Source organism: Rhinopithecus roxellana, chromosome 2, assembly GCF_007565055.1.
Source record: "Rhinopithecus roxellana isolate Shanxi Qingling chromosome 2, ASM756505v1, whole genome shotgun sequence".
NCBI lineage: Eukaryota > Metazoa > Chordata > Mammalia > Primates > Cercopithecidae > Rhinopithecus > Rhinopithecus roxellana.
In genome coordinates, this window is record NC_044550.1 from 133,869,732 (window position 1) to 133,894,907 (window position 25,176).

General features: G+C 46.2%; 1 protein-coding gene across 4 annotated transcripts in view; it reads right to left on the reverse strand.

The window, feature by feature from the left end:
- EVC2 (EvC ciliary complex subunit 2) overlaps positions 1 to 25,176 on the reverse strand; it is a 164,807-nt gene that overhangs the window by 108,549 nt on the left and 31,082 nt on the right. For 3 of the 4 annotated variants that reach the window (XR_004055663.1, XM_030925850.1, XM_010370055.2), the window contains exons 7-9: positions 23,177 to 23,230; positions 6,441 to 6,575; positions 1,682 to 1,821 (exon numbers count right to left, since the gene is read on the reverse strand). Coding sequence is in view for 3 of the 4 variants with exons in the window: in XM_030925850.1 (XP_030781710.1) it covers positions 1,682 to 1,821; positions 6,441 to 6,575; positions 23,177 to 23,230 (329 nt within the window). In the remaining variant the exon portion in view is untranslated. The remainder of the gene's footprint in view (positions 1 to 1,681; positions 1,822 to 6,440; positions 6,576 to 23,176; positions 23,231 to 25,176) is intronic. The other variant, XM_030925843.1, reaches the window with a different exon arrangement.

Below are 25,176 nucleotides of genomic sequence, written 5' to 3' on the forward strand. Positions count from 1 at the left end.
TTCAACTTCATATACAATGTCTAGCACATAATCAAAAATACACAGAGATATGAGACAAGAAAATATGATCAAACACTGAGTGGTACTCTAGATAACAGACACAGAATGAGGGTACAGATAATAACGTCTTCAGACAGCGACTTTAAAATAATTTTGTTTGAGAGTAAATAAAAAAATAAGATTGAGATTTTTGGCAAAAAAAAAGGAAAATTAAAGAAAACATAAAGAAGTCATCTTAAATATCTGTTGAAAGGAAAGAAGAAATGGCAAGGCCATGCTGATGAACCTTATGTAGTTAAGGTTACCTATTAGACTGTGACCCATGTGTCCATCCAGGAGAAATCTTGGGCAATGATTAAGAGCCTGGACCATGGAGCAGATGACCTGAGTTTAAAACCTGACCCTATCATTTACTAGTATATGCCCTTGGGCAAGTTACTTAACCTCTCTCAAGTTCTCATCCATAATATGTTACAGAGAGCAATACCTACTTCATAGGCTTGTTAAGAGGATTGTATGAGTTAGCTCTGTAAAGTTCTTAAACAGTGTCTGGTACTATCTGCTATTGCACATAGCAAGTATGATGTTAATATTCATTAACTACATAAGAAGAACTGATTTCAGTTCAGCATACAGACACATCACCTGGTCTGGCCTTTCTCCCCTGCTGCCTCTTCTTTATTTTCTATACTTAATACCCCAATCTGCACATCAGCCACACTTGGCTACTGACATCTCACCAAACGCACCTGGCTCCTTTCACATTCTTATATCTGCCCTTTCTTTCCTCTGTCTGAAAATCGTTTCCATGCTTAATCAATTTGGAAAGCTTCTTCTTAAGCTCTCAGAATCAATTCAGATTCTCTCCCTCTTAACTGAGTACTAGACTTAATATCTGGATGATGAAATAATCTGTACAACAAACCCCTGTGACATGAGTTTATCTATATAACAAGCCTACACACACATCCCTAAACTTAAAAGTTAAAAATAAATAAATTTTAAAAAAATAATTAGTTCAGGCTGGGCGCGGTGGCTCACGTCTGTAATCCCAGTACTTTGGGAGGCCAAGGCGGGTGGATCACGAGGTCGGGAGATCAGGACCATCTTGGCTAACGTGGTGAAATCCCGTCTCTACTAAAAATACAAAAAAATTAGCTGGGCATGGTGGTGGGCGCCTGTAGTCCCAGCTACTTGGGAGGCTAAGGCAGGAGAATGGTGAGAACCTGGGAGGCGGAGCTTGCAGTGAGCCGAGATCGTGCCACTGCACTCCAGCCTGGGTGACAGAGCGAGACTCTGTCTCAAAAAAAAAAAAAATAAGTTCAATGCCACCTCCTCTGGGAAGCATTTCTGTGACTTTCTCAGAAGTAATTACTTCCTCTTCTGTGCTCTGCCAGTCCTGACCTTCCCATTAGCATGGTGGTCACCCAATTTTGTGGTCATTTCTGTTTATGTTTCAGTCTTTCCCACTAGATCAGACTTCCTTAGAGCAGGAAGTATGGCTTCTACACTTCTTTTCCTAGATGCCAAACATTCAGTGCATAGCAGTTGTTGAATTATGACTACAGAGTGACAAATGATTAACTGAATGAATGAAATAGACTCCGTGTTTGGTCTTATGTCACTGTCATTAAAACATTCATCACATCTGTGGAAGTATAATGGGATTTAGCATTCTTACTCTTCTAAGGCTTGAAGCATACTCCCAGGGTCCTCGGAAGACAGAATGTCTACCATTTGGTCGTTAAGGGAAAGGTCCTCATTCACGCCATCAGCTGAGGTGAACGGCAAGGGTTCCAGCTTGCTGTCGTACTGCCAAACCTTCAGGAGAATTGCAGAAATAATAATTGATTGGGCCTTCTTGTAAATTCCATGTGCTGAGAAAGCCAGGAGGGAAGGCCAGGGGTCTGCAGTCAGAGTACCCAATCAGCCCCACCACTGTGAACACGGTAAACCCAGACAAACTTTTGCAAATGTCCCTGAGCCGCCGTTTTCTCTGCAAAGAAATGGGATCGTAATTCCAACAGCCCTGCGTGAGGACATTGTGTGAGTAAAGTGGAACAATGGAAAGAAAGAACTTTTCAACCTGTAAGACCTATAAAATATTTCACTGTCATCATCTTTATCATTATCAGGTAGAGGAGACCTCACAACGGGTATGGTGGACCTCGACATCAGAGATCTGGTTGGTTTCTAATCAGAATACAGGATTGGGCGGGGCGTGGTGGCTTACACCTGTAATCATAGCACTTTGGGAGGCTGAGGTGGGTGGATCACTTGAGGTTAGGAGTTTGACACCAGCCTGGCCAACATGGTGAAACCCTGTCTCTACTAAAAATATAAAAATTAGCCAGGTGTGGTGGCAGGCGCCTGTAATCCCAGCTACTCAGGAGGCTGAGGCAGGAGAATCTCTTGAACCCAGGAGGTGGAGGGTGCAGTGAGCCAAGACTGCACCACTGCACTCCAGCCTGGGCGACACAGTGAAACTCTGTCTCAAAAAAAAATAAAGAAAAAGAATATAGGATTGTGAGCTGGAAGTGACATTAAAGATAACTAAGCCCAACCCTCTGACTGGATAAGAGATAGATCTGTTTCGTCTCCAATATCATTAACACTGCAAAAATGCATGATAGTTATAGCTAACCTACATCAATTCTTGTCCCTGTGGCAGATATTATTTTCAGTGCTTTCTTTGTGTTATCATGAAGCTGTTACAACAAGGAAGTGTTGGGTGCCCCCACTTTACAAATAGGAAAACTGAGGCTCACAGAAGTGAAATAACGTTATTGAAGGCCACACAGCTTAAAAGAGTCCGGTTGATTTTTGATCCCAATCCAACTCTGAAGGCTGCCTTCTGTTTTAGAGCAGACCACTGACCACTACTATGCTGGCAAAAAAATAAAGAAAAATGTGAAAAGAGTTCATTCTGTGATGCCAGGAAATAAGTACTGCAAGGGTCTTTAGGCCTTAAATCAAATTCATACTCTTGCTTTCCTCTGTGCAGTTCTCATGATCTGCCTTAATCTCTGGGAAATGATTCCTGGTCCGACATCAAAGCAGCAGGGTGCATTTAGTTCCTCTGATTGATAACAGCTTTGGGAGAATCAGTATAAGGTCTGATTAGATGGGCCGTTTTTCTTCTCACTTTTGCCCAGCAAGGAGACTGTGGGCTGACCTCATTTTGAAATGACAATCCTCTCCTCCAAGAAGCAGGGACAAAATATATAACAGGCTCCTCACCTAGGCTGGGGTGGAATTTTCAGCCTCCAGGGAGAGGGGGTCCCCAGAAACTGGGTCCCAGCCTGTGCCTGGCCACGTTAAGCAAGTTGTTTAACCTCATGGACCTCAGTGTTTTCAAGCTAAAGTGAGGGAGAAAGATGACATATGTTCCTGCCAAAGTGTTGCACCTCTGGGTGACAATGAGTCACAGCAGGAGCCCTTGCATGGCTGGTTCTTTGCCATGTCCCCTCCTTGAGCACTGCAGTACCCACAACCCAAGACCCACCAGCCAACACACCCAGTCCTTCCCTGAATGGTTCTGCTGGCCTTCAGATGCCATGCCAGGGGCATATCACCTTCCTTCTTGCTTTTCTGCCTCCTTGTCACCAACCAATGACTAATAGAACTTAGTGGACATCTCTTCCAGCCCCTTGCCCCCAGGTAAGCGATGCAGTGGCTGGTCTGCCCCATCTCCAGAGCCTCTGGGCAGGACTAAGCCCATCAGGGCCCAGGTCCCTGATGAAACACACCCTTTACCAGCCACCTTCCCTTTCTGCCTCACTTCCCACTCCCTCCCCTTATGTCCTGAGACCACTTCCCACATAAACTACTTGAATTGGAATTCTGGTCTCAGGTGACGGGATGTGTGTGGCTGATGGGATGCGTGTGAGTGACGGGATGCCTGTGGGGTGATGGGATGCCTGTGGGGTGACGGGATGCGTGTGGGTGACGGGGTGCATGTGGGGTGATGGGGTGCGTGTGGGTGACGAGACACGTGTGGGGTGACGGGGTGCATATGGGTGACAAGATGCGTGTGGGTGACGGGATGCATGTGGGGTGACAGGGTGCGTGTGGGTAATGAGACACGTGTGGGGTGTCGGGGTGCATGTGGGTGACAAGATGCGTGTGGGTGACAGGATGTGTGTGGGTGACGGGATGCCTGTGGGTGATGGGAAGCGTGTGGGTAACGGGATGTATGTGGGGTAACGGGATGCATGTAGGTGATGAGATGCATGTTGGTGACGGGATGTGTGTGGATGATGGGATGCGTGTCGGTGACGGGATGCCTGTGGGTGATGGGATGCATGTGGGATGACGGGATGCATGTGGGTGACTAGATGCATGTGAATGACAGGATGCGTGTGGGTGATGGGATGTGTGTGGGTTGACGGGGTGCATGTGGGGTGATGAGCTGCCTGTGGGCGATGGGATGTGTTTGGGTGACGGGATGCATGTGGGGTGACGGGATGCGTGTGCGTGACAAGATGCGTGTGGGTGACGGGATGCATGTTAGTGACGGGATGCGTGTGGGTGACGGGATGCGTGTGGGTGATGGGCTGCATGTGGATGATGGGATGTGTGTTGGGTGACAGGATGCATGTGGGTGACAAGATGCCTGTGGGTGACAGATGCGTGTGGGTGACGGGGTGCATGTGGGGTGATGGGCTGCCTATGGGTGATGGGATGCGTGTTGATGACAGGACGCGTGTGGGTGACAAGATGCCTGTGGGTGACGGGATGCGTGTGGGTGACGGGATGCGTGTGGGTGATGGGCTGCGTGTGGGTGATGGGATGCGTGTTGATGACAGGATGTGTGTGGGGTGACGGGATGTGTGTGGGTGACAAGATGCCTGTGGGTGACAGATGCGTGTGGGTGACGGGGTGCATGTGGGGTGATGGGCTGCCTATGGGTGATGGGATGCGTGTTGATGACAGGACGCGTGTGGGTGACAAGATGCCTGTGGGTGACGGGATGCGTGTGGGTGACGGGATGCGTGTGGGTGATGGGCTGCATGTGGGTGATGGGATGCGTGTTGATGACAGGATGTGTGTGGGGTGACGGGATGTGTGTGGGTGACAAGATGCCTGTGGGTGACGGGATGAGTGTGGGTGACGGGATGCATGTGGGGTGACGGGATGTGTGTGGGCGACGGGATGCGTGTGGGGTGACGGGGTGCGTGTGGGGTGACGGGATGCATGTGGGCGACGGGATACATGTGGGGTGACGGGATGCATGTGGGTGATGGGGTGCGTGTGGGTGATGGGCTGCGTGTGGGTGATGGGATGCGTGTTGATGACAGGATGTGTGTGGGTGACAAGATGCCTGTGGGTGACGGGATGAGTGTGGGTGACGGGATGCATGTGGGGTGACGGGATGTGTGTGGGCGACGGGATGCGTGTGGGGTGACGGGGTGCGTGTGGGGTGACGGGATGCATGTGGGCGATGGGATACATGTGGGGTGACGGGATGCGTGTGGGTGATGGGGTGCGTGTGGGTGATGGGCTGCGTGTGGGTGATGGGATGCGTGTTGATGACAGGATGTGTGTGGGGTGACGGGATGTGTGTGGGTGACAAGATGCCTGTGGGTGACGGGATGAGTGTGGGTGACGGGATGCATGTGGGGTGACGGGATGTGTGTGGGCGACGGGATGCGTGTGGGGTGACGGGGTGCGTGTGGGGTGACGGGATGCATGTGGGCGACGGGATACATGTGGGGTGACGGGATGCGTGTGGGTGATGGGGTGCGTGTGGGTGACGGGCTGTGTGTGGGGTGATGTATGCGGGGTGACGGGATGCGTGTGGGTGATGGGATGCATGTGGGTGACCGGATGTGTGTGGGGTGATGGGATGCATGTGGGTGATGGGATGCCTATGGGGTGACAGGTTGCCTGTGGGGTGACGGGATGCGTGTGGGTGATGGGATGCATGTGGGTGACGGGATGCCTATGGGGTGACAGGTTGCCTGTGGGGTGATGGGATACCTGTAGGGTGACGGGCTGTGTGTGGGGTGATGGCCTTTGCATGGGGTAATGGCTGCAGGGGTTCTCCCACATGGTTGCTGGTTAGAAGTTTTAAAAATGACTAAACCAGGCATGTTGGTGTGTAGTTGCAGTCCCAGCTATCTGGAAGGCTGAGGTAGGAGGATTGCTTAAGCCCAGGAATTCCAAGTTGTAGTGTTCTGTGACTGTGCCTATGAATCGCTGGTGGACTCAGCCTGCGCAGCACAGCAAGACCCTGGCTCTTAAGAAAAAAAAAAGAATGATGGGGATGCATCCCAGAACAAATATCAGTTTTGGAGGTGGGCCCTGGGCATGGGTTTTTGTGCACAGCTCCCTCAGTGATGATGATGGGGGGATCCAGGGCTGAGACCCACAGAAATGGGGGATGAACTTCAACCTCACATCCACCATCTTCCAAACCACCCTGAGGGCAGACTCACCCGATGTCTGGTGAGTATGCTTCCCTTCAGACACTGATAGTGAACCATGAGGAAGAGGGCAGCCCAGGTCAGCACAAGGGAGAGGAGGAAGGCAATGAAGAACCCCGCTGCATGGAGGCCATGGTGCGGCAGAACCTACGGAGACAAGAGGAGAGCAGGATTCATGCGTGGTCAGACTGCAGGTCTCCCAGGCCACACAGATGATCCAGTGTCAGAGTAGACCAAGTGGGGAGCCAGGGGACTCACTTTCATTTGAGTCCTGCTCTGCCAGCTACCAGCTGGCTGCCTGGAGTCCCTCACTGGTCCTCTCTGAGCCTGAATTTCCTCAGTGCTTGACAAGTCTTTCAAAGAAAGACCTGAGGCATGATGATCTGCACACAATAGTGCCATCCAGCCCCAAGCCTAGCACATCACAGACACTCAAGAATGTTAAGTTCCCAAATCAAATACATGATAATCCAAAGGATTCATGACATTTTTTGCGAATCATGGGCAGAATTTTGCAAAGGCCAGAGGAAGAACCCATGGCACCCTCACCTTCCCACTACACTCTATAGCTTTAAATTAAATAATTAAACCCCAATTTTTATGGTATTACACTTAGAGAAAATCTCTTGTCTTCTGACTGGTGAGATTAGTGGCCCACACTTACCCCCACCCCTCCTTCCCTGCTTCTGCCTTCCAGCATTTATTAGGTTTATAAGATATATATTTTGTTCTGCAACCAGAATTCAATCCTGATTATTGTTTATAGGTTAATTCCAGCAACTACAAATTTTACAAGACAATATTATTATGATTAGGCAAATGTTGCTCACTGCAGAGTAAAGTAATTGGATCCAATCCTATGTCACTAAATATCTGCCCCTCAAAGGAGTATGTTCCTAATTCAGTCCCTTTTCTCACACTTTATCAATGATTCCAAATCAGGCTACATTTTTAGTTTGCTTCAGTGTGAATTAGCATTTCCTCATGTGACTTTTTGTTTTTCCTGAAGTTTTTCACGGCCTATCTTTTTTCTTCCTAGCATAAACCCATGTTCTTAATAATACTATCTGTTACAGGGAGTCAAATTTACTTTATCTTAAAGTCATCATTCCCTGAGTTCTTTGACTTTCTGATTTAATCAGACCTGGCTACTTTCTAGGTGTTCTGGTATCACAGAGAGATTTTCTTTTCCTTCACTGCCTTCTATATTGTCACAGCATTACTCATTGAAGAAAATCTGTTTCTTGGATCCCATTTCTTCCTTTTTCTTGGATAATTCTTTTTTATTTTGATGAAGTATCCTAAGTATCTATTTATTCTCAAGTAAGTTTGTTTAGAGAAGATATTCTTTTCTCACATCTGGCAATACTGTCACTTAGTTCTCAGTTTGATTGATAGTATGGCTGGCTACATAATTCAAGGCTCAAAATAACTTTCCCTCAAAATGTTGATGGTGCCACTCCACTGTCTTCTGACAGAAGTGTGCCTGATGACCTTTTGGAAGGATCTGTTTTTGTTTTCTGGGTGCTTTTTAAGATTTCCCCTTTTTCCCTATAGGTGTGAATATCCTACCATTTAAAAGAAGATTTTTGAATACATTTCTAATAATATATAAAAGGCTTATATACTAATGTAACTTTGCAAAAAAATACACACAGTATAATCTCCATTTCACTAAAATAAAAATAATGTGCATATATACATATACATGTGTAAATTATAAAGAAAATCCTCCAGAATTTTATTTGAATGTAATTTCTTGATGACGTTTTTCACTTTCTTTATGCTTGTTTTCTAATATTTCTACAATGGGTATGTATTACTTGTGTAATAAGAGACAATAATAATTATTATTACTACTATTACGATGATGATTATAAAAAAAATGTAAAGGCAAATTTGATAGATGAAAATCACCCAGACTGCTGAGGCTTTGTCAACCCAAATCACAACTCCACTTCTTCCTATTTTCAATCCTGCTCCTTTCGGTTTCCTTTTATAAGGGGTCACTAATTGTACCAAGGGTCCCCAAGGCCACCTGCATACAATCCCACTCACAAGTATGGTTTATTACAGCAAAAAGATATAAAGCAAAGTCAGAAAAGGGAAGAATGTAGTAAAGTCCAAGGTAAACAAGGCACATGCTTCCAGACTCCAGAGGAGTCACAAAATACGTGCTTAATCCCCCCAGCGAGGGGTTGTGACAACTCATGTGAAATATTTTCTACCAGGGAAGCTCATTAGGGACTCAGTGTCCAGGGTTTATATTCAAGGTTGATCACATAGGCACCCTGGCATGTACCAAAATTTCATACTCCAAGAAAAACAGCAAGTAATCAGCATAAACTATACTATATGTAAAAAACAGTTCAGGCACAGGGAGCCACTCTTATCAGTTTTAAGAAGATGGGAATCCTGAAATTCAAGTTTCCAGTCACCAGCCCAGAATCAATCTTGTAAGCAAGTTTTTCTAAGGATAGCAGCCTCCAGCTGGATATGATAATTCTTCTCTGCACAATGGAAAGCATATTATACCCCAAACTCTGCATCAGCATCTGTCTCCAGAAAAGCCAACCTGTGACAATTAGTTTAATTTAAAATGACTCCAGACCAGGGGCCACCGAATGTTTTGTTTAGGAGCTAGAAGACAATTAGCCTATTCCTCATTCTTGTGGCCATAATGCAGACAGTAGTCAAGGTTACATTTTTTCTGACAGACCAATGAGGCCACCCTGACTTTCTAGACTGTCAAAGCTAAGTTAGATCAAAAACAGGAGCTTCAGTTCAAATGTTTATTGAAACCTGAATCGAAGTGTGATGCCACTTATAACTTGCCTTTGATAAATCAGCCTCTGTCCACAGAGGCTGTTATCAGAGACTATCAGAGAACCAATTATGTTTTCTTGCTCTAACATCCTCCTGATCCTAAATCTTGAATTTTGATTAGCACCAAAATGAAATCCAAGTACTCCATTTGTTCTGGACATGTCCCTCTGCTCCCTGAGCCCTGACTGTGTACGTACTAGACAAGAAAAAAAATCGATAAGTTGAATAAACATAAATAACATTGCATGGAGGTTATGTCAAAATATTAATGGAAAGGAAACTAAAAAAAAAATCTGTCTGTAAAAGAACACAGTAGTTAAAGATCAGCAATCTGTTTTCAAGATTGTTAATCTCCTTTACCTTCAAAGAAGGCAACAACTTGTCTTTTCATCTTCGAGAAGAAGGAATGGGAGGTAAAGGGGATTAACAATTTTGATCACCTACAATACGCCAATCTCCGGGCTAGGTAAATGTAGTGAGTTGAGCTGAGTTGTGCCCTCCAAAAAGACATGTTGAAGTCCTAACCTCAATACCTATGAATGTGACCTTAGTTAGAAATTTTCTTTGTAGATGTAGTCAAGTTAAGATGAGGTCATACTGGGTCACAGTGAGTCCTAAATCCAATGATTGTGTCTTCATGAGGAGAGGGAGATTTGTAGACACACACAGAGAAGATGGCCATGTGAAGATGGAGGCAGATACTGAGTGATGCAGCTATAAGCCAAGGATTTCAAGGAATGTCAAGGATTTCTGGAGCCACCAGAAGGTAAGAGGCAAAGGAAGATGTTTCTCCAGGGTCTTTAGAAAGAGCATGGCCCTGCCTGCCAACACCTTAATTTCAGAATTCCAGCCTGCAGAACTGTGAGAAAATTAAATTGTTGTTTTAAGGTACCAAGCTTGTGGAGATTTATTATGGCAGCCTGAGGACACTAACACAATGCTTCATAAACTTTATTTCATTCAATCTTCTGTAATCCCATGGAACACGTATCATCCCTGTTCTACTGACAGACAAACGGAGATGCAAAGATATTAAAAAATTAATTGAAGTTCACAACTAAAACAGAATTAGCTCTGCTGGACTCCAATGTCTACGTTTGCCCCACTAAAGCTGGACACTACTTACTGTCCAGGGGGCTGCATGTTTTTCTAAAATGTTTTTAATCCTAATCTCCCATACCATGGTAGAAGTTAGTTGTATGATTGACATTACATATGGGCAGCATCACTCTACTGTAAAAGGCAGCAAAAGAACTCTCTCGTATGTTCCTTCTCCCCTTCTGTCTCCCTCCTTCCTACTTCATGAAGTGGAAATGGACAGCTGAGTCAGGCTACCTCAAATCTCCTCCTCTTTCCACTTCCACCTTCTAAATCCACATCTTGAGATCTTACTTTCATTTTGCCACAAGGGCACTGCCAAGAGAAACTGAAGAGTAGAGGTACTGTGGGCAGTTCAGTGGAGCAGGGTCTAAATCAATGCTTAAAGTAGCAACACAGTTGTGGGAATGGAAGCCTGGATCTAGGAAGAGGGAAAAACCAGAGCCAGTTCTGCAGATCCCATCACCTTTCACCCCCTTCTCTTACAATTCCTGCTTTCTGACACCAAGAGACAAGCAAATCCAGGCAGGGACTACCTCCATGGGGCAAACCCACTCATGACCCTCACTTTCTTCATTTATCTGTGTTGTTAAATTACGCTAGGTCCTGCCCTGCCTACAACGCCTCTACTCTTCAATCTTCCTCAGTGAAGAATGACCAAAGAAGAGTAAAATCTCAATATGTAATTTTATGAGGAGAAGGCTCCACATAATCACTACTATCACTATAATCATCACCAACATTAACATTACCACCATGATTATCAACATCATGAATATCCCCATCATCACTATCTTCACTATCACCATCATGATCAACATCTTCATTAACACCATCATGATCACCATCAGCAGTAGCATCACCATCAAATTCATCATCATCATCACCATCACCACCATCACCATCGCAACCTTCATTATCAACATCATCAATATCTCCATCATTTTCATCTTTACCATCACCATCAACACCATCATGATCACTACGAGCAGCATCACCATCAAATTCATCATCACCATCACCACCATGACCATCACCACCACATTATCAACATCATCAGTATCCCCATCACCATCATCTTCACATTGGCCATAACCACCATCACTATCAACATCATCAATATCACCATCACTATCATCTTCACCATCACCATCACCACCATCATTGTCAACATTAACAATAGCCCAATCACCTTCACCATGACCATCACCACCATCATTATCAACATCATCAATATCACCACACCATGACCATCACCACCATCATTATCAACATCATCAATATCACCATCACCATTATCTTCACCATCACCATCAACACTATGGTCAGCAGCATCACCATCAAATTCATCATCACCATCACCACCAGGACCACTACCACCATTACCATAGCCACCATCATTATCAACATCAATATCTCTGTCACCACCATCATTATCAACATCATCAATATCCCCATCACCATCATCTTCACACTGGCCATCACCACCATCACTATCAACATACTCATCACCATCATCTTCACCATGACCATCACCACCATCATTGTCAACATTATCAATATGCCAATCACCTTCACCATGACCATCACCACCATCATTACCGACATCACCAGTATCTCCATCACCATCAACACCATCACCATCAGCAGCAGCATCAAATTCGTTATCACCATCACCACCATGACCACCACCACCATTACTATAGCCACCATCATTATCAACATCATCAATAATCCCATCACCATCATCTTCACCATGACTATCATAATCACTATCAACATCATCAACATTACCAGCACCATCATCTTCACCCCCACCACCATCAACGCCATCATGACACCATCAGCGGCAGCATCACCATTACCATTGTCATTTCAGAGAACATGTATTATGTAGATACTAAGCACCAGGGATGGATCCAAGTGCTTTACATGTATTAATCCTTTTAATCTCCATAATAATACTCTGTGATGGGAACTATTTTAACCTCCACTTTATAAATTATAATGTCATTGTAGAAATAAGCTTTTAAAATGGCCCAAGGTCATAGAGAGAGTAAGTAGTAGACCCGAGACTCACATCCAGCAGCTGGGGTTAGTGGCCTTCACACCCTACCTGCCTCTCCTAGGCTGGCCCTTTATCAGGAGCCCTGCATCGAGCCATCAAGGGTTTGTGCCACTGTTAACAGTTTCATTCCCACTCTGGGTATGCAGCTCACCTTTTGGGGGTGAGGGAGTAGTAGCAAGGCAGATTTTGGAACTCCTGAGTCTCTGGCCAAAAGCCTTCCTAATCCCTTCAAATTTTAATTTTGTCCACAGACCAGGCTTTATTCCTCTTTCTTTACTTTCTTTCTTCCTTTCTCTCTCTCTCTCTCTCTCTCTTTCTCTCTCTCTCTCCCTCCCTCCCTCCCTCCCTCCCTCTCTCTCTTCCTTAGATGGAGTCTTGCTCTTGTTGCCCAGGCTGGAGTGTAATGGCACAATCTCGGCTCACTGCAACCTCCACCTCCTGGGTTCAAGCAATTCTCCTGCCTCAGTCTCCAGGGTAGCTGGGATTACAGGCACCTGCCACTATGCCCAGCCAATTTCTGTACTTTTTGTAGAGATGGGGTTTCACCATGTTGGCAAGGTTCATCTTGAACTCCTGACCTCATAATTCGCTGGCCTCAGCCTCCCATAGTGCTGGGATTACAGGCGTCAGCCACCACGCCTGGCCTCAAACAGTATTTTAAGTGCAGAATTCTTACATCCATTTCACATGTGCAGAAATCAAGGTTTGCTATAATTTTGTTTCCCTGAAACTCTCTATTAAAGTGGACACATCAAGTGGGCTGCCAGGACTGACTCCGTGTCTGGATATGACACTACACCTGCCTGACTCACTGGAGTCAATGGAGCTCTGTACTGGGTGCTGGAAGAACAAGGAGGAACCAGAGCCAGGCCCTGCTCAAGGAGCTCACGTCCCACAGAGGAACGAACAGGCAGGCAGATGCTGATGCCACAGTGTGCCTGGGCTGAGGCTGGGGAGCCTGGAGGACTCAGGGAGAGGGGGGAGCTCCTCTCCTAGCTCAAAGGACAGGAGAAGGCTTTCCAAGCGGTGATCCAGTGGGCAGAGGAGAATGAGCTGGGCCAGGGGGAGGGCGAGCCTGGAGAAGGACTGGCCTGAGCAGGGCCTGAAGCTGGCAAGAGAAGCAGCCCCAGCCCAACAGGGCCTTCGAGAGCAGGTTAGGGATTTGCTGTGTCATCCTAAGGGAATCAGGGGAACAACGGAGAGGCTTTAAGCCATGAAGAAACATGGTTAGATCAGTATTTTAGAAAGGTAACTCTGGACGCCTTATGACTTCAGCCTGGAGGAAGGTAAACCTGGATGCCAAGAGAGAAATGGGGGGCATGAAAAGAGGCTGCAGGAGGCAACAGGACACGCCAGCAAGGACCATGGACTTTGGCCTTTGATGGGGGTTCAACTCTTAAATCCACCCCCTTCCACACTGTGGGAGGCTTACTCTCCCCAGCTCTGAGAGGCAACAGGTTAAAAACAGAATTACCATACAACCCAGCAATTTCACCCCCAAGCATACACCCCAAATAATTTAAAACAGGTATTCAAACAAAAATCTGTTCTCGAATGCTCACAGCAGCACTGTTCACAATAAGCCAAACGTCCTGACGAATAAAGAACATGTGTATATCCATAAAATGGAATATTATTCACCATAAAAAGGAATGAAGTTCTGGTGCATGCTACAACATGGAGGAACACTGAAAACGTGATGCTAAGTGAAAGACGCCAGACACAAAAGGGGACACATACTGTGTGATTCCACTTATCTGAAATGTACAGGGTTGGCAAATCCAGAGACAGAAGCAGAGGAGTGGTTGCCAGGGGCTGGGGGAGAAGGAAATGGGAAGTCACCAATGGGCACCAAGTTTCCTTTCAGAGGTGAAAATGTTCTGGAAGCAGACAGTGGTGATGGCTGCACAACACTGTGAATGTAGTAACTGTCAATAACAGTAAATGCTATGCTGTGTGTACTTTACCACGCACACACAAACAGTGCCTAATGTTTAGGGTTATGGTACAAAGAAGTCAGTAAATCTGAGCCGCTATTACTACTACTGTTACTGGCTGGTGGGAAGAGCACAGACTAGGAGACAGAGTCAATGGAGTGTTGTGATGGAATGGATATGTAAGAGACCAGACACAGGAGGAGCCAACAATGTCCCTGAATCCAGCTCGGGGGCTGGGATGCTGGTAGCACCCACCGCTGCAGTGACAAGTCCAGAACCAGAAGTGGCTGAGAGCACCAGAATCAGCCCCACGTTAATCATACTTCTGAGATTCCCTTAAACATGCTACAGCCAAGCTCCACTGAGAATCACTGTAAGTTCAGATTCCAAAGAGCATCTTTACCTTAAACCTCATTGTCTAAGAATAAAGAAAAAGATGGTTATCCCGGCTTCCCATCCCCTAGAGTCCTCCTTACTTTCCTTCTTGTCTCTGGAAAAGAATCATCCACGATTACCACCCCTTTAATCACATATTAGCAGGAGCAGATGCCTTTGATGAATTCTGTCACTGCATTTATGAAGAGCGATGCTGGATAAACAGGCCTTTCAAAATGAATGCTTTAAATGCTCAGAATCCAACACCAAGTTACAAAAGCCTGATGAAGAATTGTTTACAGAGTTTGACTTCAATTATGTACTAAATATATTCATAGCCTTGTGGATGGTGAGATGCGAACATGTTAGCAATGGTTCTCCCTGCTGGTGGGATTACGGCATGAAGCTATTCTGTTCTTCCAACTTTTCTGTATGTGGAGGGTGGTGGTAAGGAGAGGACATTTCCTCAAAATGCCCACAGTGGCCTTATTTTAAATCCCACCCACCCAACCCTTCAAAACACAGACAGTGCTTGATGAACATGGGAGATGACGAATGTTTTCTCTGGAACAGAGTCTGCGAATCATTTACTTGAAATCTTTTACTTTGAGCTTGAGACCCAAGAAGCAGAGGGGTGAGTGGCTTGCTGGTCCTTGTCACACAGTCCTTGAGGGGCAGTCCTGAGGGCAAAGAGACCCTCGGCCTCCCAGCTGATAATTCTGGCAAGAGTGAGATGTCAAAGCTAATCACAGGCAGAGACAATCACACTTACCAACGCAGCTTTGCTAATTTACCAATCTAGCAAATAGCATCTGGAGTAGAGAACGCATCACACAGCATGATTCTGACTGCAATGGTGTTGAGTTCTGAACCTGGTCAGTTCCCAGAGCCTCTGGACCAGAGGTTTTTACTCTAAAATGGGAAAGTGAGACTAGATAATCTTTAAGGTCTCTTCCAGTTCAACAATTCTATTCCGATGTCAACAAAAATGGATTAAGTGCCATCCAGAGGACTAATCTCAACTTCACACAGTGCCAGGCTTTAATAAATGATCCAATGCATAGGACCACAGCCAAGGGTACAACTAGCTGGCCAGGGGAGGGCTAGGGCATCACAGAGTGCAGATGCTGGTCAGGGTCCAGCAGGAGGTTTATAAGTTGCCCAAAGAACAGGTAAGATAAGAACAGGATGTGCAAAACCAGAGCGTAATGGAAAACAAAGGCACCCAGTGGCCCTGGGAGATGGTTAGCAGGGATCAGCTTTCCTGATGGATCCTGAATGGGGGCCCCTCAAGAATAGAAAGCAGGCAGGTTCATGTTTTAGGGAAGACCACTCCAGCGTGGACAATGGGCTGGGTAGGGAGTAAAACTGGAGGCAGAAAGGATAGGATGCTGGGGCAGTCATCAAAACAAGAAATGCAGGTTAGGGCAACGGTTAGCGGGCTTGGAATGTCCATGGAGAAGGCAAAAATGATAATGTGCAATTGTGTGCAAACCCCTAAGCCTATAAATCCAACTCACAGCCACGTGATTTTGCCTACAGAGTGACACGGGCCGCCACTGTGCTTCAAGGGCACCTCTAACTCATCTTTGGGAAATTCTCATACCGTAGATAGCTGTCTATTGTGGCCTTCCATCTCTTATAAATTAATATTAAGATTCTCTTTATATATTAAAAACATTAATCTTTTGTCTCTTATGTATATTACAAATATTTCCCCAAGTTTCCTATTTATCTTTCTGAGTGCTGTTTTTAAATGTAAAGTTTGCAACTATGTGTACCTAAATCCACAGTTTTCTCCAGATCACATCCTATTAGCCCATATTTACTTTTTACAAATTGTTATACTTAGATTTTAATCTAATTAGGAAATTCATTTTTATCTTTCTTTCAAAAGACCCAGTCAGTTGTTACCAAATTCATGGATGATACATCCTCCTTCTCCCACTGGTTTAAAACATATGTATAGATGCGTGTGTAGATTTTATCTTTTGTTCCACTGGTCTGATGTTTCTTGTAGCAGTCAAATGCTGCATTACTGTAGCTTTGTAATTTTTTTTTTTTTTTTTTTTTTTGAGACGGAGTCTCGCTCTGTTGCCCAGGCTGGAGTGCAGTGGCCGGATCTCAGCTCACTGCAAGCTCCATCTCCTGGGTTTAGGCCATTCTCCTCCCTCAGCCTCCCGAGCAGCCGGGACTACAGGCGCCCGCCACCTCACCCAGCTAGTTTTTTTGTATTTTTTAGTAGAGACAGGGTTTCGCCATGTTAGCCAGGATGGTCTCGATCTCCTGACCTCATGATCCGCCTGTCTCGGCCTCCCAAAGTGCTAGGATTACAGGCTTGAGCCACTGCGCCCGGCGCTTTGTAATATTTTTAATATCTGCTAGGGTAAACCCTCCCACATTACTCTTCGTTTTCAAAGCCTTCCCATCTGGGTTCATAATTTATATTTTCAGGTGAAACTATTTTTTTCACATCCCCTCCAAAGTCTCATTAAAATCAGTATTGGAGGCTGGGCGCGGTGGCTCACGCCTGTAATCCCAGCACCGGGAGACTGAGGTGGGTGGATCACCTGAGGTCTAGAGTTCAAGACCAGCCTGACCAACATGCTGAAACTCCATATCTACTAAAAATACAAAATTAGCTGGGCCTGGTGGTGGGTGCCTGTAATCCCAGCTACTCAGGAGGCTGAGGCAGGAGAATTGCTTGAACCCGGGGTGCAGAGGTTGTGGTGAGCCGAGATCGTGTCATTGCACTTCAGCCCGTGCAACAAGAGCAAAACTCCGTCTCAAGAACAACAATAACAACAACAACAAAATTAGTATTGGAATTGCACTCTGAATGAATTGGGGTACCACAACAACTGGTTTAAATGTCTGTCTCTGATTAGACCTGAGATCCTGGCAGCAGAACACTGTGACCTGTTCTCTTGGTGCCTGGCACAGTACCCGGCCCTTTCATGGGCACATGTGAACACAGAAGGGGATATCTAGTGCCATCTGAGACCTGCACTCAATGTGTGGTTCTTATTTTCTCTCAGAAAGACAGTACTCTCATCCAGGAGACAGAAAGGGGAAGACAACTTCTTGAGAAAAAATGAGAAATAATTTCTTGGGGCCTCATTTTCCTTGGCTGACATGTGTCAGTTTCACCCTCAGGAAAGTAACAGGAAATTAAGGAGATAATGGGGTAGCTCCCAAATGCGGCAGAATCTCTATTTACACAATGGAAGCCTACCGTCTTTATCCTGTATTTTTAAACTGCCTGATGCACACATCAGGGGCGCTGCCACCCTTCTGGCGAGCTCATCCTATTCATCACCACCACACCTGTCTGGTGTAATTCCACAATCTCTGCAGGTCCCCCCGTCAGCCCTGCTGGAACACACGCCATGACTGCCACGGCCTTGCCTCACCCTTACGTGTGTGTCACCCAGTAGTGCTTGGTTCATGCCTGACCAGCAGTCAACACTGGCTTAACCTAGAAGTCAGATCTTCAGCTGCTCCTTCCCCAATTTTAATTAAATCTTACCTTCAAGACCCAATTGAATTCTTCCTCCTCCAGGAAGCCTGCCAGTCCACCCAGCCCATGGAGTTCTCTCTCTGCTGTCGGTGTCCATGGTACAAGCAATCTATATTTCAGGTCACAAACTCACAAATTCAGCGAGTGCTGTGCATTCTTCAGTCTTTTTTTTTTTCATTTACTGCCTCGGTGTGAGGGTAGGGATGGTGGGTGACAGGCAACCTGAGTGTCCACGCCGCCGCACGCTACATTACTTCCTAGAATCTTGCACTGAGCCTGACATACACTTATAGCACCTGTGTGACCCCGATGGGCATTGGAGCATGAGGCCCTGATGCAAAACATTCATTGTCAGCATCACAGAACACTTGGCACAGCTGTGTTGTTCTCATGTGTAAATAATAATAACAATACTGACAATGATAACAGCTGACGTTTATGGAGCCCTCACAGTGCCGGGCACTGTGTTGAGTGCTTTACATCCCTTGATCCATTTACCTCAACAACCATCCTGTGAGGTGAATATTGTTATTACTCTCATTTCACAGTTGGGGAAACTGAGGCCCTCAGAGGTATGTGATGTGCCCAAGGTCACATGCAATCAGTGGAGGGACAGGGATTCAAAGCCAGGCCTTATGGTCCAAGAGTCTGCTGGGCCCACACAATACCATAGGGCCACCCTGTGCATACACCTCCTCTCCCCACTCAACAGGGAGCTCCCTGAATGTGGTCCACAGCCTGGGGGCACCTGTCCTGGGAGCTGATGTGGCTGAAATTCAGCCCCAGTTCCAAGGCCAGGACTTGCATCCACAGGTTTGCATCCCGGGGGCAACTATTCCTCTTTCTCCTGAAGGCAACACGCAGGTGACGGGAAGCCTGGAAGACCTGGGCATGGCTCAATTCCATCCACAAGAGAGTCTGCGGCAGCGGCGAAGGGCTCATAAATACCCTTACAAGAGCGTTCTCTGCCTTTTATTACACTCATGCAGCGACCAGCCACCTCCTCCTGAGCAGCAATCATCGCCATTGATGACAATAAGCTCAATCATGGGATATTTACCTGTTGAGTGCCATCTACAATGTACCGCGCAGTGGGGGACATGGGTGAATCCGACATGGCCTCACCCACCAGGAGCTCACAGACCACCAGGGAGACTTGTTAACAGTGCACCTGACAGCCCCACTAAACCAAACACTCACCTAAGGCCAGCCTTATACTTTCTCTTCATCTCTTCTGTGCAGGACTCTGGCTCTCTGGGAGGCAGTATGGCCCAGTGCCTGACAGCAGGGGTCTGGAGCCAAATTGCTTGGGCTCAAATCCTGGTCCTGCCACTTACTAGCCATGCAGAAAAGAGTTAACATATTCAGCCAGAGACTGGCATCCTCTGAAAGCCCTTCCTGTAGGGCTGGGCCTCAGCAGATGTCTGGGAACATGGATTTTGGGAGGGTTTCCACTATTTTCTGGTAAAAGTGGATCTCTGTTTTCAAACTGTCTGTGCAAACAGTGTGGCTTAGGCCGAGCACCTGCTTTTCTTCTGGGAGTCTGGAATCCTGGTGTATGCCAGGCAGAGAGTGCCTACGTGGCCAGACCCCAGTAAAAATTCTGGCACTGAGTCTCTAAGGAGCTTCCCTGGTAGACAATACTTCACATGTGTTATCACAACTCATGCTGGGGGAATGAAGCATACCCTCTGTGACTCTGCTGGGAGAAGACTCTTAAAACTTGCAGGTGATTTTCTCCAAACTTCTCCCCATGCAACTTTTCCCAGCACCACTGTGCTGATTTTGCTTTGTATCTTTTCACTGTAGTAAGACACGGCAGTGGGTACAACTACAGGCATGCATCACCTAACAATGAAGAGATGTTCCTAGAAATGCATTGTTAGGTGATTTCCTCACTGTGCAAACATCACAGAGTGACTTACGCAAACCTAGATGATCTGGCGGACTACACACCTAAGCTCTATGGTATAGTCTATTCCTCCTAGGCTACAAACCTGTACAGCATGTTACTCTACTGAATACTGTAGGTAACTGTAACACATGCTAAGTATTTGTATATATAAATAGATCCAAGTATAGAAAAGGTACCAAAGCCTGTAATCCCAGCACTTTGGGAGGCCGAGGTGGCCGGATCACTTGAGGTCAGGTGTTCAAGACCAGCCTGGCCAATGTGGTGAAATGCCATCTCTACTAAAAATATAAAAACTAGCTGGGTGTGGTGGTGGGTGCCTGTAATCCCAGCTACTCAGGAGGCTGAGGCAGGAAAATCACTTGAATCTGGGAGGCAGAGGTTGCAGTGAGCTGAGAACGCACCACTGCACTCCAGCCTGGCCGACAAAGCAAGACTCTAAGAAAAAAAGAAACAAAGAAAGAAAAGAAAAATACTTATAAAAGAAAAAAAAAAAAACACTTGTATAGGAAATTTACCGTAACTCGAGCTTGCAGGACTGGAAGTTGCTCTGGGCGAGTCAGTGAGTGAGTGGTGAGTGAATGTGAAGGCCTAGAGTATGACTGCACACGACTGTAGACTTTAGAAACACTGTACCCTTAGGCTACACTACATTTATTTATTTATGTTGAGACACTCTGTTGCCCAGGCTGGAGTGAAGTGGCATGATCTTGGTTCACTGCAACCTCCACCTCCCAGGTTCAAGCAATTCTCATGTCTCAGCCTCCCGAGTAGCTGGAATCACAGACATGCACCATCTTGCTCAGCTAATTGTTTTTGTATTTTTAGTAGAGACTGGTTTAGCTGTGTTGGCCAGGCTGATGCTGAACTCCCGGCCTCAAGTGATCAGCCCACCTCGGCCTCCCAAAGTACTGAGATTACAGGCATGAGCCACCGTGCCTGGCCACTAAATTTATTTTAAAAATACATGCTGTGCAGGTTTCTTCAGTAATAAGTTAATCTTGGCTTATTGTAACTTTTTATATTTTATTTTATTTTATTTTACTTTAAGTTCTGGGATACATATGCAGAACATGCAGGTTTGTTACACAGGTATACATGTGTCGTGGTGGTTTGCTGCACCTATCAACCTGTCATCTACGTTTTAAGCTCCACATGTAATTGCCTTTGCCCCCCACCCCCTGACAGGTTCCAGAGTGTGATGTTCCCCTCCCTGTGACTTTATTACCTTTGTCATTTTTTTTTTAACATGTTGACTCTTTGGTAATAACACAGCTTAAAACACAAACACACTGTACAGCTGTACAAAAATAGATCCTTTCTTTATATCCTTACTCTGTAAGCTTTCTATATTTTTAAGGTTTTTTTTTTTTAAAAAAACTTCTTAAACTTTTTTGTTAAAAACTAAGACACACACACATTAGCCTAGTCCTGTACAGCGTCAGGATCATCAATATCACTGCCTTCCACCCTGACACCTTGTCCCACTGGAAGGTCTTCAGGGGCAGTAACAGGCATGGACCTGTCATCTCCTAGGATAATAAGGCCACCTTCTAGAATCCCTCCTGACGGACCTGCCTGAGGCTGATTTCTAGGTAAGCTTATTTTGGATTTGATCAGTGGAAGGAATACACTCTAAAATAACAAAAAAAAATGCATAGTAAATATGTAAACCAGTAGCATAGTCTTTTAGTATCATTATCAAGTATTATTATTATTATTATTATTATTATTATTGAGACGGAGTCTCACTCTGTCGCCCAGGCTGGAGTGCAGTGGCACGATCTCCACTCACTGCAAGCTCCGCCTCCTGGGTTCACGCCATTCTCCTGCCTCAGCTTCCCGAGTAGCTAGGACTACAGGCGCCCGCCACCATGCCCGGCTAATTTTTTTTGTATTTTTAGTAGAGATGGGGTTTCACCGTGTTAGCCAGGATGGTCTCAATCTCCTGACCTCGTGATCCACCCACCTCGGCCTCCCAAAGTGCTGAGATTACAGGCGTGAGCCACCGTGCCCGGCCAAGTATTATGTTTTGTACATAATCCTATATGCTAGACTTTTTATGATTGGCAGCACAGTAGGTTTCACACCAGAATCACCAAACAGATGAGTAAACGCACTGTGTTACAACGGACGTTACACAACCACATGATCACTAGGTGATAGGAATTTTTCAGCTGCATTGTGATCCTATGGGACCACCTTCATACACGCAGTCCACTGTTCACCAGAATGTCATTATGTGGTGCATGACTGTACATGTAAGTCCCGTGAGTCACCCTAAAGAATTATCGAAACTGGGGGTGGGTATTGGGGACTCTGACATTCTAGCCATGGGATCTTGAGCGAATTACTTGACTTTAATGTGCCTCGGTTTCCCCATCTGAAATGGCAGAGATTTTAAAATAGACTATGTCTCACAAGACTGTGGTAAAGATGATGTAATTCCACATATGTAAATTGCTCGGAATGCCTGGCACCCAGTAGGTGTTTAAGAAACGTGAAGTGTTGTTACCTGGTGAATTAACACTTGGTTAATACATGAATGAGTGAACATGTGAGATGCAAATGATTAAACTGAAGAACAGAAACGGAGAAGTATTAATGGTGAACAGCAGAAGCACAGAGACCCACCCACAGACTGCAGGCTTTGGGAAGATCTGGGAAAACACAATGTCACCAGCAGCTTGACCTAGTGGCAAACACTGGGAACAGGTAGGAGCATGGCTGGACAGTAGCACAGACGGGCAGTGGAACCTCAGCCTGTCCAGCCTGCGGCCCACCTGCCTTGCCCAGGTGGAGGGTCATCCAGGGAAACTAGTCAGATAGCCTCAAGGCACACGGGGGACCCAAGAGACAGCACAGAGTCCCAGCCTCAACGCATAACTGGGGGTCCAAGGCCAGCAGCTGCCCCTCCCCATGGCTCCAAGGACAGGCAGGACCCACATGGCACAGGTGTGAAGAGACACAGATAGAAGGCAGGGGGTGCTCAGGGCATGTCATGTCTCCTACCGTTATGCTTTCTTCTGCTGTTATGGAAAAAAGCGCTTTCAGCTGTGTTCTGTTCTAGAAGAGGAAAAAAGAAAACGCTTTCAGCAACAGTTTGGGGTCTGACACATGGAGTAACATTTGGTGTGATTTCCAACCTGCCAAGCCTGGAGCTATAATCAGCCCTAACTGCTGCACAGGTCAGAGTTTGTGAAGGTCTCACTGTCAGGGGGAAGGGCATGTGGGGATAGGATCCCTCCCTCTCTACAGGAGGCTTTGTGAAATCCAAGCACCAGCTTCGCTAACATCCAAAGAAAGTCATGGCAGCATGCCCTTGTGGAAAAACGCTTGGGGTTGGGGTTGGGAGCTGACTCCAAGCCTGTGACCAAGGTAAGTCACCTCCACTCTCCCAGCATCTAGCTCCTTCACAAAGGTAGATGCAATCCTGGGCTCTGATTGCACTGCACGTGTTCTTCTCTTACTCAAATGCACTTGATTCTCCAAGCCCCAACTCCCTGTGGGTCTGTCCGTAATGTCCTCTAATATTCCTCTGCTGAGAAGATACAGGAAACAGAAAAATAAAGTGTGTGATGGTATCCACCTGTCTAACCGCATGGTGACCGAAAAGACCCGCTGTGAGAACATGCTTTTTCCTAGGGGCAGAGGCAGAATAGCTTGCCACTGACAGGCAGTCTATAGGGTGGTGATTAGGGCCAGGCTGAGTTAATACAGGGCTCCACTGCTCACAGCAGTTGAAACTTGGGCAATGTATTAGCCTCTCTTTGCCTCTGTTTTCTCATCTGTGAAATGGTAATCATATTCAGTTCACAGAATTGCTATGAGGATTAACTTAGGTAATACAGAACGCTGAAGAGTGCCTGGCACTAGGGAGTGCTATAAAATATTACTGCTATTGGTGGCTGTAGGTAGTAGTAGTAACATTAGCAGTAGCAGTAGTGGTAGTAGCAACAGCAGGCCAGGCACGGTGGCTCACACCTGTAATCCCAGTACTTTGGAAGGCCAAAGCAGGTGGATCACCTGAGGTCAGTTCAAGACCAGCCTGGCCAACGTGGTAAAACCCCATCTCTACTAAAAATCAAAACTTAGCCAGGTGTGGTGGTGGGCACCTGTAACTCCAGCTACTCAGGAGGCTGAGGCAGGAGAATGGCTTGAACCCAGGAGGCGGAGGTCGCAGTGAGCTGAGATCATGTCATTGCACTCCAGCCTGGGTGACAAGAATGAAACACTGTCTCAAAAATAATAATAATAATAATAAAATTTAAAAAAGCAATAGCAACAGTAGCAGCAGTAATATTATATAGAACCAGACTGGCTGGGTTTGGTGGTTCACACCTGTAATCTCAGCACTTCGGGGGGCCGAGGCGGGTTTATCACCTGAGGTCAGGAGCTCGAGACCAGCCTGGCCAACACAGTGAAACCCCGTCTCTACTAAGAATACAAAAGTTGGCCAGGTGTGATGGTGGGCGCCTGTAATCCCAACTACTTAGGAGACTGAGAGAGGAGAATTGCTTGAATCCAGGAGGCGGAGGTTGCAGTGAGCCCAGACTGTGCCATTGCACTCCAGCCTGGGTGACAAGAGCAAAACTCTGTCTCAAAAAGAAAAAAAAAAAAAAAAAAAAAGAACCAGACCTTGGGACTTAGAGCTTGCAGCCCAGGGAGCTCAGCAACCCATGTAATTCTCATTATAGACATGACTAAGGCATGTTTCTGTAACCTGAGCTATGCCCCTCCCGAGGTAACAAATCCCCTGATCCATGCCCTACAGATGTTATGGCAGCAGCGCTAGGAAGCAGTGGGACTTCCCAAATCCACTGTGGGCCAGCAGGGTGACCTCACGGAGGCTTCAGAGAAAATCAAAATACTGTAAGTCTTCTTTTCATGGGAGGGAAATGGAACAGTTTTAGAATAGGGCTGTAAAGAAAAGACACCTCTGAGGCATTCATTCACTTTGCCCTTTCTGTTCTTGAGTCACCTCCGCTTTGGAATATGTATGGTGTCTAGGA